This window comes from Patella vulgata, chromosome 3 (genome assembly GCF_932274485.2).
Source record: "Patella vulgata chromosome 3, xgPatVulg1.2, whole genome shotgun sequence".
Taxonomy (NCBI): Eukaryota; Metazoa; Mollusca; class Gastropoda; family Patellidae; genus Patella; species Patella vulgata.
Window position 1 is genome coordinate 10,947,917 of NC_065881.2, and position 17,710 is coordinate 10,965,626.

The following is a 17,710-nucleotide window of genomic DNA, read 5'->3' on the forward strand; positions in this document are numbered from 1 at the left end:
GAAGAACTTATCGCCTCAACAGAACCACTGAGCTGCACGTGCGACACTCAATAGCCCCATAGACGTGGGAAGGGTTCATTTCAAATTTGACACTTCGAGGAAGGGTTGATGAAAACTGCCGCGTGTTGGTTTATCCTATCCATGTTTGCTTTCCTATCGGTTCTTGCATAAGATTTACTGTTTAGCGTATCTTTGCTTTAGTGTGTTACGTTTAATTTGATCGGGAGACGTGTACGTCGACGTCAACGTCAACCGACACCACTGCAAGATTGCCCCAAATCGTGATTGGACGGTTGATTAGGAGCATGCCACGACGAATTGCTGAATGTCTGAGGATTGGTGGAACAATTACTCATTATAATATTAAGACAAAAATCAAAAACGTCCATTTTCACTTTTGACGGTGTGTCTCTTTGCGAGTGAAACAGGGCCGTCAGATATGTTCATGTGTAGGCAATTGGCCTGTTATTAACATACACTGGTAACCTCTAATAAAAACAGCAGTGCATTGCTGCAGTTCTGAATATCCCCTACTTTTTTTGAAGAGTATATTTTTGACAATATAGCCCTAAAATCACAAAGAGTTTCACATTAAACGGGAAAAAACCCCAAACAATATAGATTGAACAGTTTTAAGATTATGAACAATTTGCCAGAAACAATTTTACGAACTATAATGTCAAGGAATTTAATGATGCATTATATAATATTTAGCTACAGAGATTGCCGTTTTTCAATAATAGTCCAAACATAGATAATGACAAATGAAAATATTGAAGGTTTCAGTCAAATTACTCGATCCTGAACGAGTTATAAAGCTTTGATGTGTTTACACCCTAGTCTCAATTGTCAAGTATCATTATTTCGATAATAAACAAAGTCTCAATTATCCATTTTAAGTTTAATGGCGATTATGTTTTAATCCATTCGAAATCTCGGACATCCGATGGCATCTAGAATTGATTATGAACTTATCATATAAATAAATGTCTAATTAATAATTTATATGACATTTAAAGCCAAAAGAAAGACCTGTAATAGGCAGATTTAGCTCTTACATCATGCATCTTTAATTACATTGGTCTTCACGTTTCGCCCATTAAAGGCCTAATCGTTTTCTAAATCCAGCGTAACTGCCTTTATCGGATTTCTTTGAGGAAATTATAAACTAATTAATATATATTGAAACGGTGGATTACGTGTCCTACTAATTCTATAATGACGTCAACGGTAAACTACAGACAGACTTCAGGGGACAATTGAATACAACACCAAGTCACGTGTCTTTCTTAAAAGATCTATATATGGAAATTGGAACAGGAGTAAGCTTTAAAGGCTCAATACCACTTTTGTTGTAACTGAATAATATGTCCCAATCTTTATTCGGATCAACAAATTGTACTATTTTACAATATTCCAATTAATTGATGATACAAATTTCATCTTAACACACCTAATATAAAAAATTGGAAAAATTCAACTAAATCATTTGAAAAGCCTAACGTAAACCTTTTCAAATGTGACCCCCCTGGACAAGTAAAATAGGATGTAATGGATAATTTACACAACAGGTAGGACACTAACACATCTAGTACTTAGAATAAGGCTATTTTTTTATTTTTTGGAGCTGTCAAGCCAGCAAGAGTGTTATTGTCCCTTTAAGTTACCTGATACATAGGTTATTTGTGTTCAAATGAAATGGAAATGGGATGAAATGGGGTTTAACGTCCTGCTTGTCTGTCGCGATTGGGTTAATGAAGACGGGCATACGCCATACAATGTGTTATGAAGGAAATTTAGCCCTGACTGCGTCGCTGCGACCTACTCTTATTTCGAATTCCAACTGTACAAGGGACCTCGGTTTTCGTACCATTCGAACGACTAGACACTGCCCTTGCCAGGCTAGCCGTCCTGCTCCATGGACAAAGGAAACCGCACCGCAAGACCAAAAGAAACTATCTGGGGCAGTCCAGAAAACGAACCCGAGACCCACTGTTAGAAATAAATGTTAATTTACCATAAGAATGTGGTAAAATATTTACGTAGTTGTATGTTATTTTACATATGTATGTTTTATTACACCAAAATAGGAGTGATAGTACAAATAGTCGTAAAAACCCCATATTATACAGGTGATTTTACCCTGAAATAATTCATTTTACAAACGTAACGTCAAAATACAGTAATGTACAGTGTATTCCAACTATAGTAAGATGTACCGTAGCCCAAATTGGTTGTCGTAAAAAGTTGAAATCACAGAAATGTTTTATTCAATAGTAATAAAATCAAAAATTCAAATATTTTTGTTAACATTTCTCAACACACAACCAATTAACAGTGATTGTTGAAGTCCACAACCAAATAGCAAATGATGTTACGACATCCATCAGATCACTGTCAGAAATTTGTGTAAAATTACAGTAGTACAAGTGGTTTTTGTACCTCAATAGTCGGTATATTTTACAACATATACTACTTTTACCAAGTCTGGTGTATTTTTACCGAGTTTCATGTATGTTTATCGTCTTTCATGTGTTTTTGACAATAAGCGCGATGAAATCAAAGACATATTCAAAATCCGATAAAAATACATATTATGTAATAAAAATTGAACTGAAAGTAACGAAGCAAGCATGTAACTTTACAGATTTTACGTCTGTTCACATTATTATGTAATTTACTTTTAGCTAAGAAATATAAGTAAAATTACAGCAGTTAAAGTATTTGTTTTTACCTTAAAATGTTAGGAATATTTACCAATATTCAAAAGGCACATTCAAAATTCGGTAAAAATACATGCTTAGTATGTAATATTTCAATATTGAACGGGAAATAACATAACCAGCATGTCATTTTACAGATGTACGTTTATTTACGTTATTTTGTAAATTTACTTATTGGTAGTTATCGTAATCGGTAAATTTACTATCTCTTATTTTATTTTATTATTCCATAGCAACGAAACATTCCTAATAATCATCATGTTATAGTATTCATTTCAATTTGTTAACCATAATATGGACAATCACATCTTGTAAATTCTGGTATATTGCATGTCATGTATATCTAGTTTCCATTATTTATAAGATCTATAAAGTGTATTGATATTTATCGTACGTTAATCGGTTTGTAAGGATTTTCTTAAATGTATAAAAAAAACAATGTTTTAACTTTCTGGTCGTAGGTTGTATTATCTCGTTTTCAAGTTCGCTTGAAGACGGTTACTTAAACCGATTGGTCAGTGTAAGTTGGACCGGACTGTCTGTAAAGCAGGGTTATAATACTTGCAAATAGATAGTACCGCGGGCTTACATCTGAAAGCCTGGAACCATGCTCTCGTCTACCAAACAGGATTATTGATATTCAGTATATATTGAATAATGTTAATACGAAATATTTTACACCGTAACTACTGGTTGCTAACTGTCATCAAAAGTTTCCCGAATCCTGCATGTAAAATTACCAATATTTAGTTTTTTTTAACAAAGTGTAAATTAACAGTGTGATGTATTTTTACAAGAAATGTAAATTAACTTTGTGATGTATTTTTACAAAAAAATGTAAATTTACATATATGTCCTTCTACAGTAAAATGTTAAATAACTAATGGTGTAATTTTACCTATGATTTAGGGGCAACTTTTGCTGCCCGTAATTTTAGGGTAAAATAACCAAAATATTTTTAACAGTGCCTAAAGCCCTCTTCCCACACAACAAAGTCCTGCGCGCTCATCAGACACAAAAAGTCTATAGAACGTGGCGTACAACTTGATTGGGGCGCGCTGAGCGTTGTGTGCGCGTGGCGACGTCGTGGCAAAAGCGTGATTGCGCGAGATAAATTTCTTGCCGATCGAGCCACGCTCATTGAAGCGTGCCATACGCTGGCTCTGCGACATCGCAGCTCTCAGCACGCGTCCACTACGTTCTCAGTGCTTTCATTACGCTCTTTTCAGTAATGCCCCTGTCAGACCAGGTGGCGTCCTTACTGCGCTGCGCGACCGTACAGCGATTACAAAAATGCACAAGGTCGCCGGCAAACGTAAACACAACGCGGGGAAATGTCCCAAAAATTTAAAAACTTGAAAGAAGTCGCGTTCTTTACCCCGTCAGACCGGGGTGGCGTTATAAGCGTGGTAAAAGCGTGGCGGAAACGCCAGATATCGTGCTGTGGTCTCGATGGTCGAAAATGATCGCCGAGTCACGGCGTTTGTTTCGAGCATGTTCAAAACAAAAGTCAAGGTTCTGCGATCTGCCCTGGAAGAATGTGAAAACGCAATTTTTTTGTTCAAGTTTGTAATATTTTGGGACATTTTCGTACGTTGTGTTCACGTTTGCCGTCGACCTTGTGCATTTTCTGGTAGCCGTACGGTCGCTGCAGCGCAGTAAGGACGCCACCCGATCTGACGGGGGCATTACAACTTTCCAGGTTAGATCGCAGAGCCTTGGCGTTTTTTTGAACATGCTTAAAACAAACGCGGTGACTCGGCGATCATTCACGACCATGGAGACCACAGCACGATATGTGGCGTTTCCACCACGCTTTTACTGCGCTTTTGGCGATCTTGACGCGCTCTGCGGCCATTTTCCGTCGCAGTAGCGCCGCAGTAAGGACGCCACCCTCGTCTGACGTGGTATAACGAGCTCGCTTTTCCAAACCTGCGTAGTGAGGTCGTGACCTATCCCGCTCTTCGCATTCCTACCATGACCCCACCACGCTCTTACTACGTCCACAAAAATATCGGGACACCGATGTGGCTCACAGACACGATCTGACGGATATTTTAGATCTTAGTGGTTTCATGGTCAATATGTGAATGGATTTTTTTTAGTTTTTTTAATGGATGAGGATCAATACCTCATATATATACCAAACAACCGCCGATGGAGGTGAGGTCGTTGTAACAATGTAGCAATGACGTGGTAGGCGCGTCTTGCTAGCCCTATGTGGTCTTCTATACAGTAGTGGCAACGTGGTTGAGCGCCTTGGGGACGGGGATGAACGTCGTCCAGACGTGAAAGGAGCGTAACACAACGAGGACGTATGGGGCGTGGTATACGGTTAGTAAAAACGTGGGAAATGGTGAAAATGTCTGCAACACAGCGCGTACAGAGAACATTGTTACCTTGACCATTGGTCTTATCCACATTTAACCGCGACTTCACCATGCGCTATAGAATTTTTGCGCGTAGTAAGCGCGAACCTAGGTCATTGCCGTGTGTGAGGTAGTTAAATGTATTCAAATTTAAATACTTGCCATTGAAATTTTTTCGCCGAGTTTTTTCAATACATTATATAATTCTGTAGGGCTGATAAAGCCATCTTTATTGTCGTCGAAAACTCGAAACACTTCATACAATTCTTTCTCTGGATCCATTGTAACTTTCTTGGAAAAGATTTGGACAAATTCGTCAAAATCTATGGTACCACTTCCTAAAATATCACAAAATAGATTATTTATATAAATGAAATGAAATGGGGTTTAACGTCCTACTGTTCTGCTCCTAAACTGGACTAATGAAGACGGGCATACGCCATACAGTGTGCTATGAGGGAAATTTTGCCCGGGCAGCGGCACTATCGCCTACTCTTATATCGAATTCCAACTGCCAAGGGATCTTTTAAGTGCACGCCCTGGTACACGGGACCTCGGTTTTTTGTCCCATCCGAACGACTAGACAGCTGTCCTTGTCGGGCCGTCCGTCCTGCATCATTGGCAAGGGGAAGCCACGCTATAAGCTCTCAAAGATAGGGGGTTGGGTAGTTTAGTGGTTTAACGCGTGGCGTGGTTTCGATTCCCCGCTTGAACGTGACAAGGAGTAGGGTCGCCTGTCTAAGGAGAAGGGTCCTCGGTTTTCCCCCACTGCTAAAGACCCCTACGCACAAGCGAATTATTGAAATAAAATTAAACTATATGATAGTCCCGAAATGATCTAGTTTGTGTCTTGTAGACGTTACATCACATCTCTCTAGTCTGTGTTTAGTTGATGTAGTGCATGGGGATTAATCGAGAATTTTATAAAATCGGAAGCTATGAAACAATATACCAATACGGGGCAATGCTTTGCATGTTTGATTTGTTTGAAGTTATTTTCTTGAATGTAGGAGACAAAAAAATAAGCAGGTTGGGGGCTTGCATATGACAAGGGGTAGGGTCGCATGTCCAAACTCGTTGCTTTTTTCCGGGTCTTCCGTTTACCGCCCACTGACATAAATTGAACCATATGGTAGTCCATAAATGACCTGGTTTGTGTCAAGTGGACGTTCCCCCCCCCCCCTCTCTCTCTCTCTCTCTCGCTCTCCACCTTCTCTCTCTCTCTCTCAAAGATAGGGTCAAACCAATTTAGTTTTCCGTTTTTCGTTCTTGATAAGTAAATAAATATCCAAATCGAAAATAATCCTGTTTACACCCCCCCCCCCCCCACCACCTCCCCCCGACGGTGCGTTCTCCGACTTCAACGCTCGCTGCTCCCGGGAATCTAAACAGGATTTCTTTGAGCTGGTGACCGACCCGGTCTCCCCAAAATTGTGGAATTCAGAATAGGATTTCGGTCGCAACGCCACATATATCAGGCTATATTGGTGTACTTTCTTAATGCCTTCACTCACGGACCGGATTAACGGGAAAATTGTCTGGGGATGACCCTCAAGTACGACCTCGCAGGTCGTTACAGATTCTAAAGCTTGGTCAAATAGATTATATTATAAATTTAAATCTTACGATCATGGTCAACTTTTCTTATAAATGTTTTTAATTCAGGAATGGTTGGTCGCTGCCCTAATGATATCATAACGGTGCCTAGTTCTTCTGTTGTAATCATACCATCGCCATTTTTATCAAACACTGAAAATGTTTCATGTAATTCTGAAATAAAACAAAATCAATTACTGATAATTTACAGGACATCCGCGTATACGGGCTGATTATTAAAAACACGTCAAGGGACCCCGGTCGTCTTCAAAGGCCGGGGGGGGGGGGGGTCGAATGGTTAGCACGTGCGCGCTGTATCATAAAGCCTGTCATTGAGTCAACTGGCGTGGTTTCGAATCCCCGGTTGTACGTGACAAGGAGTAGGGTCGCCTGTCCAACCCCGTGGGTTTTTCTTCGGGTCCTCCGGTTTCCTCCCACTGCTAAAGACCCCTACGCGCAAGCGAATTATTGAAATAAAATTTAAAAACATATGTTAGTCCCGAAATGACCTAGTTTGTGTCGAGTGGACGTTAAACCCCATTTCTCTCTCTCTCAAAGGCCGGGGAAGGGATGTTATGGCCTAACGGTCTAGAGTGTTGCGCTTCGAGCTCTGTCTGATCGGTCACCCCCCACGGCTTGCTGTCGTAGTTTTGATCCCTGGTGAGGGTAATTGGCATGGATATAGAGGCGCTTTTGATGTGTTTACTAGGGGTATTGCGGTTTCCTCTCACAGGAAAGATCCGTACGCATGCGCTGAATATACTAATCTAAGAAATGTATGTTTAACGTTCTGTACCGACTGGCCTAATGAAGACGAGAAATAAAATAAGACAAGAGAACTTATCTGCGATATCCCCCTCTGTGGAAGTGGACGTAAAACCCTACTAACAACATCAACCCCAAACAGAGCTAGGCCTATACCTTGAATCTTTTCTTCTGTTAACATGTGTTTTTTGGTGAAACGTCGTGGCTTCCTTGGTGGTGGTTTTTGTGTTGACTTGGAAGCCTGAAAAATTCATAAAATGTATTTCATGATATATATATATATATACACAGAGAGAGAGAGAGAGAGAGAGAGAGAGAGAGGGTTATTGAAATAAAATTGAACCATATGTTAATCCCGAAGTTACCTAGTTTGTGTCGAGTGGTCGTTAGGCATCTCTCTCTCTCTCTCTCTCTCTCTCTCTCTCTCTATTGGAGTTTATAGTATTAGCCACATAAAACTACAAACGACTGTATAATCTAATTTTTTTAAAAGCTTTGTGTGGGCGCTTAATGTTCAAGCTGAATCATCTAAATTGATGGAAATGAAACAATTGTCTTAATGCGCAGTAGCATTCACTAATCAGAATAGGATCACTTATTGAGCCATTCTAGAAAGACATTCGTGTGCGAGTTGGATCAAAAAGTTTGTCATTGAGTCAAGTGGCGTAGTTTTGATTCCCCTCTCGTACGCGTAGGGTCGCCTGTACAACCTCGTGGGTTTTCTCCGGATCCTCCTGTTTCCTCCCACTACTAAAGACTCCTACGCACCTGTACAACTTCTCCGGGACCTCCGGTTTCCTAACACTACTAAAGACGCCTACGCAACTGTCCAACCTCGTGGGTTTTCTCCGGGTCCCCCGGTTTCCCCCACTGCTACAGATCCTTATTCGCAAACGAATTATGAAAAAAAATTGAATCATATGTGAGTCCCGAAATTTGCTATTTTGCCTCGAGTGGACGTTAAACCCCATTTCTCTCCCTTTCTAATTCGTAGGCTGTTGGCGCATAGAGCGTGAAGAACGGTTTCGTTTAAAGATTCCAATATGTTAGCCAATACCATTTGACTGGTAGCTTTCTACTCGTTTGAATGGAGAGAGAGAGAGAGGAAGAGAGAGAAGAGAGAGAGAGAGCGGTGGGAGAGAAATGAGGTTTAACGTCCACTCCACACAAATTAGATCATTTCGGGACTAACATGGTTCAATTTTATTTCAATAATTCGCTTTAACAGTAGGAGGAAACCGGAGGACCCGGAGAAAACCCAAGGGATTGGACAGGCGATCCTACTCCTTGTCACGTACAACCGGGGAATCGAAACCACCCCAGTTGTATCAATAACAGACTTTACGATACAGCGCGCGTGTGTTAATCACTCGGTCATCCAACCCCGCTTTAATGGAGAGGATATTTTAAGAGAGAGTTAAGTGACTGGAACGAGAGATGAACGGAACACGTTCTTAGTATTTACAATAGTTTGGATTCCAAGATTGACTCGATCTTCTAGTCTCTCTATTTGTATAAAATTAGACCACACGTTATATCAATAGTCTGCATTCCAAGACTTATTACATCTGTTTGTCTTTCTATTTAGGAACCGCGGTGGTTCAGTGACAAAGACGTTGGGTCGCTAACCTAGAGGTCCTGTGTTCGATCGCGGTGTGGTGTGCACGTAAAAGAACCATTGACAGTTGGAATACGAAATAAGAGTAGGGCGTAACGCCACTTCTCTGACAAAATTTACCTTATGCATGTAACCCACTGCGTGGCGTATGCCCGTCTCCATTTTCCCAGTCGGTGCAGAAAAGTAGGATGTTAAACTTCATTGGATTTCATTTGTTTCTATCTGATCGCGACAGAAGTTGCGTTCACAGCGAATTCCGGAGACCGGCCTCCGGAATTCGGATTAGTTTGTCTCGAATTAAGAGCGGTGCGTCACATTACAGTTTATTCGGGTTGAAACGCGCCACACTCAATGCGCATAACTAGCAGACGTGAAGGTCATACATATCCAAGATGGAGCGCCCGTCATTCATATTCGTGATCTTCTATTGCTAGTGTTTAATTTATTGAGTCAAGCAAGGCTATATCTTCGCGCCGCAAGTACTCTTTTCCCCAGGTTATTGCGGCCCCTGGACCCACGCCTATAAGGACCTAGGATGGAAGCCCCCCCCCCCCAATCAAGAATTGCTTCCGCCGGCCCTGTTCACACTGCATGCGCATACAATGCGAATTCCGGAGACCGGCCTCCGGAATTCGGATTAGTTTGTCTCGAATTAAGAGCGGTGCGTCATATTACAGTTTATTCGAATTGAAACGCGCCAGACTCAATGCGCATAACTAGCAGACGTGAAGGTCATTCATATCCAAGATGGATGCGCCCGACATTAGTATTCGTGATCTTCTATTGCTAGTGTTTAATTTCTTGAATCAAGCAAGGATATATCTTCGACGCCCGGTCTTGCATCTTCGGCATCTTGCCATTGAGCCTCGGGCACGATTTCGTCTGCACCAGAATCAAAGGCGACTGAGTTTGATTACTCTCCTGGTCGCGTTTGCTATGCATCTTGAAGTATGTACATGCACTTCACTCTTGACTCTGTACTAGCCAAGATACATTTCATAATTAAAATCCTTTCAGCACTCAACATGCATAATTTGAAGCAATATATTTTGTTGCCATTTTCACCCCACTACATACAATACATGCTAAAGACTAGATTCTACTAGGCTCAAGACGCCTGGAGCTGACATACCCTGCCCGTTGGGTCTAGGCCTTAAATGATAAGCCGTGATCTGAACATACCATATTCTTGTATTTGGATTTTAACTGGTTATATTAACGCAGTATGTTTCAGTGAGGTAGGGTTACGGCTATGTAGGCTTTACCCCAACTGATTTGTGTTTGCAATATTATTTTTTATTTATTTTCAGAATATTGAGCCGGAAAATACACAGGGGCCTGTTTCACAAAATTTTAACTAAGATAAAAATCCAAATTTTAGTCATTTGATTGGATAATATCGGAATTGATTTTTGTGCTTAGCCAATTAAAATTGAAGTATCCACTAAAATTTGGATTTTATCTTTAGTTAAGATTTCGAGAAACAGGACCCAGGTTTCCCTCCAAGCGATAAAACGGAAGTAGGACTGAACATGCGCGCAAAGTTAGTCGCTTCGATAAACCCGTCGATCTGAGTCAAACACACCACACTCGAATTTTTACTGCGAATAACCCGATTCGGAATAGTTGTTCCAGATTGAATTCGGAAAGATATACCGACTCGTTATTTCAGATTCAGTTCGGATTTTAGCGAATTGAGTGTGACACCTAAATCCGAAATAAGACTTATTCTGAGTTCAATTCAGATTAAACCCCCGATGTGAACCGCACGGTTAGTGCTAAATGATAAGGCCAGCTCAATTTTTTGTCATAGGTCACGAGATGTAAACAGGTCTAGCGCTAATCCCAACCCCAACCCTAACCCTAGACCTAGTCCCAATGCTTACCCTTAACCAACAATCCCGCAACAACAATCACGTGCCCTAACCTTATTTACATCTCAGCGACTTTGACAAAAATTGAACTGGCCTTAACAAATAGATTTAGCCGTGAACGCACCTAGAGACAACAGCAGTATGTTATAACCGTAATCTTACCGGAATAACCCGAGCCCAAAATTAATCAAAACTAGGCGATGAACTGGCTGGGATATTTTATTTTCTCGCTTTTTCTGATCTGATTGCAATTCAGTATGTACAGAAATAGAACACGAGTTCTATAAATAGCTGTTTGGATTCTAAGATTAATTGCCATGGTTTCAATGTAGTCTAATGAATTTTATTCGTTTTACGTGACACGACCAAGCTAAAATGTTTCTAGTAAGGCATCTTGATTCGTAATAGCTATCTAGTAATTTTAAATGACAATGTATCCACCAATTCGACATATTTGATAGAAATGGTTAAAATACAATTTTAACATAAATATCTTTGCTATGGTTGATCCTAATTTATCTCCTTGCTATAGTGGGGTGGGGGAGGAGAAAGGGGTGGGGGTGGGGGAGCCGATGGGTCGAGCTGAAGGGAACCAGGCTGTCGATTACTATATACCAGTGGTACCCGTTGGACTAACAAGAAATGTTTGACTAGCAGTTCGGCTGGGACAAAAAATCGAGGTCCATCGTGGCGTGCCTGTAAAATATCCCTTGGTAGTTGGAATTCGAAGGGTTAGAATAAGCGAAAAGACCCCATGAAAGGGGGTTTAACGTCCTACTGTTCTGCTCCGAACTGGGCTACTGAAGACGGCCATACGCCGTACAGTGTGTTATGAGGGAAATGTTTCCCGGACAGCGGCGCTACGGCCTACTCTTACATCGAATTCCAACTGCAAAGGGATCTTTACGTGCACGCCATTGTGTACATGGGACCTCGGTTTTTGTCCCATCCGAACGACTAGACAGCTGTCCTCTTCACTCCCTCCGTCCTGCACCACTGACAAAAGGAAATCCCGATGAACTTTCCCGGCCAAAACCGGGATCGACCCCCTTCGAGAGAGAGAGGTTTGACCTCTACTCGACACAAACCAGATCATTTAGGAACTACCATATGGTTCAATTTATTATCAGTGGGAGGAAACCGGAAGACCCGGAGAAAACAACGAGACTGGACAAGCGACCATACCCCTTGTCACATGCAAGCCCCCCCCCCCAACCTGCTTATTTTTTTTGTCTCCTACATTCAAGAAAATAACTTCAAACAAATCAAACATGCAAAGCATTGTCCCGTATTGGTCTATCATGTATGAGAAGTAATATTGTTTCAGGGCTTCCAATCTGATTAAAACACAGATCTATATTTCGTTTCGTTTTTTATACTTTCGATGGCCTACACGAGCGGCATCTGACCCTATGACGCCAGACATTGATTAATCAATCAGCGTTGACGTTTCTAGTGGTTTACCCACAGTTCCGTGCATAAAAAGGCCAAGAACTCGCCGTAACAGACCGTTTCATTGGCTAATTCCTCACATCAAGTAGAACGCCTTTTATATAACAATTCTGCCAGATCATAGTGTAGTCAAGACAAGTAAAACGAAATTGTTAACTATAAAAACGAAACGAAATAGGATCTGTGTTTTAATCAGATTTCAGAGATTCCGATTTTATCAAATTCTCGAGTAATCCCCCATGCACCACGTCAAACATTGTTTCCACCCCAAACCCTCTCCTGGTAAAATTCCTGGATACGCCCCTGTTATTACTATCAAAGGAAGATCACGATCTAACACCCCGTGGTTCACCTCTGATGATAATAACAAATATATGGTTCACAAAATGGCGGGAATTCATCTATTAACTATTTACACTACAGGTAGTAAATAAAACCGTGAACCTGGGTCGATACGTCACTCAGATCATATAGCAGTATTCGCAAAATTGTAATTATATCCAAACATCCAGTCGCGTGTATTTCACCGTTGAGTGCAAACCGGTCAGCAGTAAATATTTGCTTTGCCGGTAATATCACTGCAAGGGATAGCATCGGAGTCAACTTTTTTTCGTCTTCAAATTAAATTCTAAAACAATTTTCTATTTAATGTGTTGGAAGTATATTCGGATAAAAAATATTTTCTATTTAGTGTAAATAAGGAAATACAATAGTAGGCTACGCGAAGGCGGACAATGAGTAAACGGTACCGATTCTGACCGGATCAGTGGCAAGATCTATTTGATAAGGCCAACTTCAAGTTCGGTCAGAGGTCACGAGATGTAAACAGGGATAGAGCTAATCCCAACCCTAACCCTAACCCTGGACCTAGACCTAACGCTTACCCTAACCGTAACCTAAAATCTCACCAAGAGTCACGTGCCCTGACCTTAAATAAATCCCAGCGACCTTGACGAAAATTGAGTTGGCCTTAACAAATAGATTTAGCCCCGGATCAGTTTGTGTTACAACGTCTGATGTAAACATTGCACGCGCTATGGGGGTCGTGCACGCCACGCGTAAACCTATAATACACACACACACACTAGGGCCGATATCACATATCACCCTCTGATGACGCCACAACAGGTTGATACGTTTCATAACATGCATGGAGATCTAAGGAAATAACACCCCAAGGTGTGTAACTTTAATTAAAAGCTCTATAACAACTCAAGCTGTGTAGCTTTAATTAAAAGCTCTATAACAACTCAAGGTGTGTAACTTTAATTAAAAGCTCTATAACAATCAAGGTGTGAAATACCATCCCAAGGCGTGTAACTCCATAACAACTCAAGGTGTGAAATACCATCCCAAGGCGTGTAACTTTATTTAAAAGCTCTATAACAACCCAGGGTGTGAAATAACATCTCAAGTATGTAAACTTTAATAATAAGCTCTATAACAGCCCAAGGTGTGAAATAACATCCTTAGATGTGTAACTTTAATTAAAAACTCTATAACATCCCAAGGTATGAAAGAACATCCCAAGGTGTGTAACTGTAATTAAAAGTTCTATAACAACTCAAGGTGTGTAACTTTAATTTAAAGCTCTATAACATCCCAAGGCGTGTAACTTAAATAAAAAGGTACGAAAGAACATCTCAAGGTGTGTAACTGTAATTAAAAGCTCTATAATATCCCAAGGTGTGTAACTTTAATTAAAAGCTCTATAACATCACAAGATGTGTAACTTTAATTAAAAGTTCTATAACAACCCAAGGCGTGTAACTTTAATTAAAAGCTCTATAGCATCACAAGGTATGAAAGAACATCCCAAGGTATGTAACTGTAATTAAAAGCTCTAGAACATCCCAAGGTGTGAAATAACATCTATAACCTTAATGAATCTTACCAACCTCCACATTTCTCAAATACAACATTTGAAAACTCTTAATTAAATAGTTTTCCTACAAAAATAACGTTTAAAATATACATAAAGCAATAAACAATTGACATTATTAATTTAAGCATATTGCAAAAAACCGAAACTTAAAATGTTACAGTTTGTAAATGGATAATCAACGTACAACAATCAGTATGATTAAAAGCTGAATTACTCTGGCCTGCATGGACTTATTATTTATTGTCTTTGTGTATAATAAACGGATCGAAATAGTACAATAACAGGGGCGGATCCAGATTTTTTTTTTATCTTAATAACCATACTTTTTATGAGAAAAGTGCCAAGGCCGTGGACTTTATCGTCAGATCGTGGGATGGGATTGGACGAGATAATGATTTAGACATAATATAATATGTGATATTACTATTAAACATACATTATGCAAGAGCTAAATCTGTGAATTGCAGGTCTTTCTTTAGACCTGAAATGTTAATTAACTTATCCAGACTATAATCAACTCTCGATGGCATCGCTCGCCTGCGATATTTACTGGATTATGATCCCATTTGCGGTTCGAGACTATGTTTTTTATTGTACCGACTTTAGTAATGATGACCTAGGCTAGACCTAAAATTCAATCGCTAAAATCTCGGTTCAGAGTGGATCAATTTGACTGAAATTTTCATCAAATTGCCTTTACATTATCTAGTTTTTAACTATTATAGTGAGAACTGCCAGCTCTTTATCTTATCTCCCATAATGTATCTTTAATGCTTTGCATCAATGAAATTGAATCACATGCGGTCGTATTAATTGATAACGGGGTGTTGGATGTTTCTCTTTAAAAAGCTCAGTGTGTGTGTATATACGAGAAAAAGACTATAAAGTCTTGTATTTCCCACAACTTTTCCAACCTGCGAGAGGAGGTGGGGGGGGGACATGTATAGAGACATGTATTTCCCAAAACGTTTCCAACCCAAGAGGGGGGGGGGGAGTAGTTGCAAAGATAGATTGTCTCACCAGGAACCTGGTAAAACCCCTCCTAAAAATTTCCTGGATCCGCCCCTGACTAAGTTTTCAATATTGTGGCCATTCAGGACAGAGATAAATATAGTTCTCTGTGTATAGAACATAACGAATAGATGAAAGTAATAACTTTAATGACGCCGTAATAACGAAGAGAATTGGTTGTTTTTAAAGTTAATGAAGGCAGTACTGGTATATTTACCATATCGCACTTCATTGGTTATAGTTTTAATTAGCTTTTAAAGACAGTAATAATATAGAATCAACAAATACTTCTGATTAAATAAGTATAAGTCTGAAAAGATTTTATAGCATGTTGTCAAGTAAAGAAGAACATGTACGTACAACTAATAATATGTTTCTACTCTATCAGTAGGCGGAAATGTCAGTCGACTCGGTTTATACCATAATTTGGCATCATTTCAATCAGTCGTGAGGATTATATTCTACATTTTATTACAACGATCTGTATATCGAATTAAAGTGTATTGCCCGATTCTTTTATTACGATGGCATTGCAATGGCGTGTCTGTGGAAAATAGCGCCTACGGCAAACAAAATCTGATTAAAACACAGATCCTATTTCGTTTCGTTTTTATAATTCAAAATTTTGTTTTACTTGTCTTTACTGTGTAGGCCATCGAAAGTAAAAAAAAAACGAAACGAAATATAGATCTGTATTTTAATCAGATTGACGGCAAACACTGGAATTGTGCCCCCGTTTAAACATTTTTTTGTTTTAGATAATTTTACCATAATAGTATCAGTAACACAAGTCAATTTCTTTAAACATACATTATGCAAGAGCTAAATAGCGCCTACGGCTAACACTGTAATTTTTATCCCCTGTTTAAACATCTGAAACTCATTTTGCTTGGGATAACTTTACCATAATATTATCTCAATAATACAAGTCAATTTCGTTAATCGTTTAACTAACAAATTAGTGTAATACTATAGGGTTTATTTTAGTTATAAGAAATGTGTTTTTTTTAATATAGAAATTCTTTACCTACATGAAAACTAGAGTAATGAAGTAGCTTGCATTATTCAACTACTATCTTAGACTAACACTCCGACAGTTATGTCGGTATCCATTGGTGGAAGTAGGGTACTATAGTCCAGTCATCTCATGCACGGATTAGTACAATTAAAGGACAATATTGGTGCCAGTCATTATCACATATGTGATAGAGCTGGTTAAACACATTTCAAATATAATTTTAACACAGAGATCATTGCTACGATAGCTGAGTAATACAGGTAATACAGGAAAACACGAGTCATCTGAGAGGCTGGGATAGAGACAAAATGTGATGTTTAAACCGTTCGGTCTGAGTTGTAGATATTTTAATAATGCCTAAAGTTTTTATAATAGAGGTTGTAGTTCCCTGTATTTAACCTTTGTAGTTTGCTGTATTTGTTATATAAACTTATTAACAACATAAACGGTGTTCCAGAGTCAGTTAACTGATGATTGAAATAATTGATGATAGTGTCACATTAGGACACTTTTAAATTTCACAGATTTTGCGCAAAATTCTAGACTACTATCCTAGCTTACACAGGAGAATGGTATCACTGTCAATGTATGGCGTCCAATTAAGTGGCGCCAAGGTCACGTGTTCTTCCTGCCATATCGTAGATACGCCACTGTGGCATTGATAATTGCTAAACATACATTTGAATATGTGATCGGCGATGCTTTAGTGCTAAATCACAAGGCCAGCTCAATTTTTCGTCATAGGTCACGAGATGTAAACAGGGCTAGCGCCAATCACAACCCTAGCCCTAACCCTGGACCTAGCCGTAATGCTTACCCTAGCCCTAACCTACAACCTCGCCAACAACCTCATGCCCTTTACCTTACTGTATTTACATCACAGCGACCGTGACAAAAATTGAACTGACCTCAACAAATAGATTTAGCCCAACAAGAAATGCGTTGGTTGTTTAATCACAGGCCATTCGGATAACGTCTGGGTCAAAAAGAAACCGATCCTTAGTTCCTTTAAAGGGACAATAACACTCTTGCTGGCTTGAAAGCTCCAGAAAATAAATAATATCTCTATCTAAGTACTAGATGTTTATGTGTCCTACCTGTTGTGTAAATTACCCATTACATCCTATTTTACTTGTCCAGAGGGTTCGAAAATATTTTTAAATCGAAGTTTCATTTGAAAAGGTTTACGTTAGACGTTTCAAACCATTATGTTGAATTTTTCAAAATTTTTAAATAAGGTGTGTTAAGATGAAATTTGTATCATCAATTAATTGAAATATTCTAAAATAGTACAATTTGTTGACCAGAATAAAGAGTGGGACATATTATTCAGTTACAACAAGAGTGGTATTGAGCCTTTAAATCACACCGACTTTCTTAATGTCCATAGTTGATTAAT

The 17,710-nt window shown here is 39.4% G+C and overlaps 1 protein-coding gene across 1 annotated transcript in view; it reads right to left on the bottom strand.

Moving 5' to 3' along the window:
- The window catches only part of LOC126815345 (calmodulin-beta), a 31,105-nt gene that overhangs the window by 6,923 nt on the left and 6,472 nt on the right, over window positions 1–17,710 (bottom strand). The window contains exons 2-4 of the mRNA XM_056099398.1: window positions 7,610–7,694; window positions 6,719–6,862; window positions 5,255–5,430 (exon numbers count right to left, since the gene is read on the bottom strand). Of these exons, the coding sequence (XP_055955373.1) occupies window positions 5,255–5,430; window positions 6,719–6,862; window positions 7,610–7,694 (405 nt within the window). The remainder of the gene's footprint in view (window positions 1–5,254; window positions 5,431–6,718; window positions 6,863–7,609; window positions 7,695–17,710) is intronic.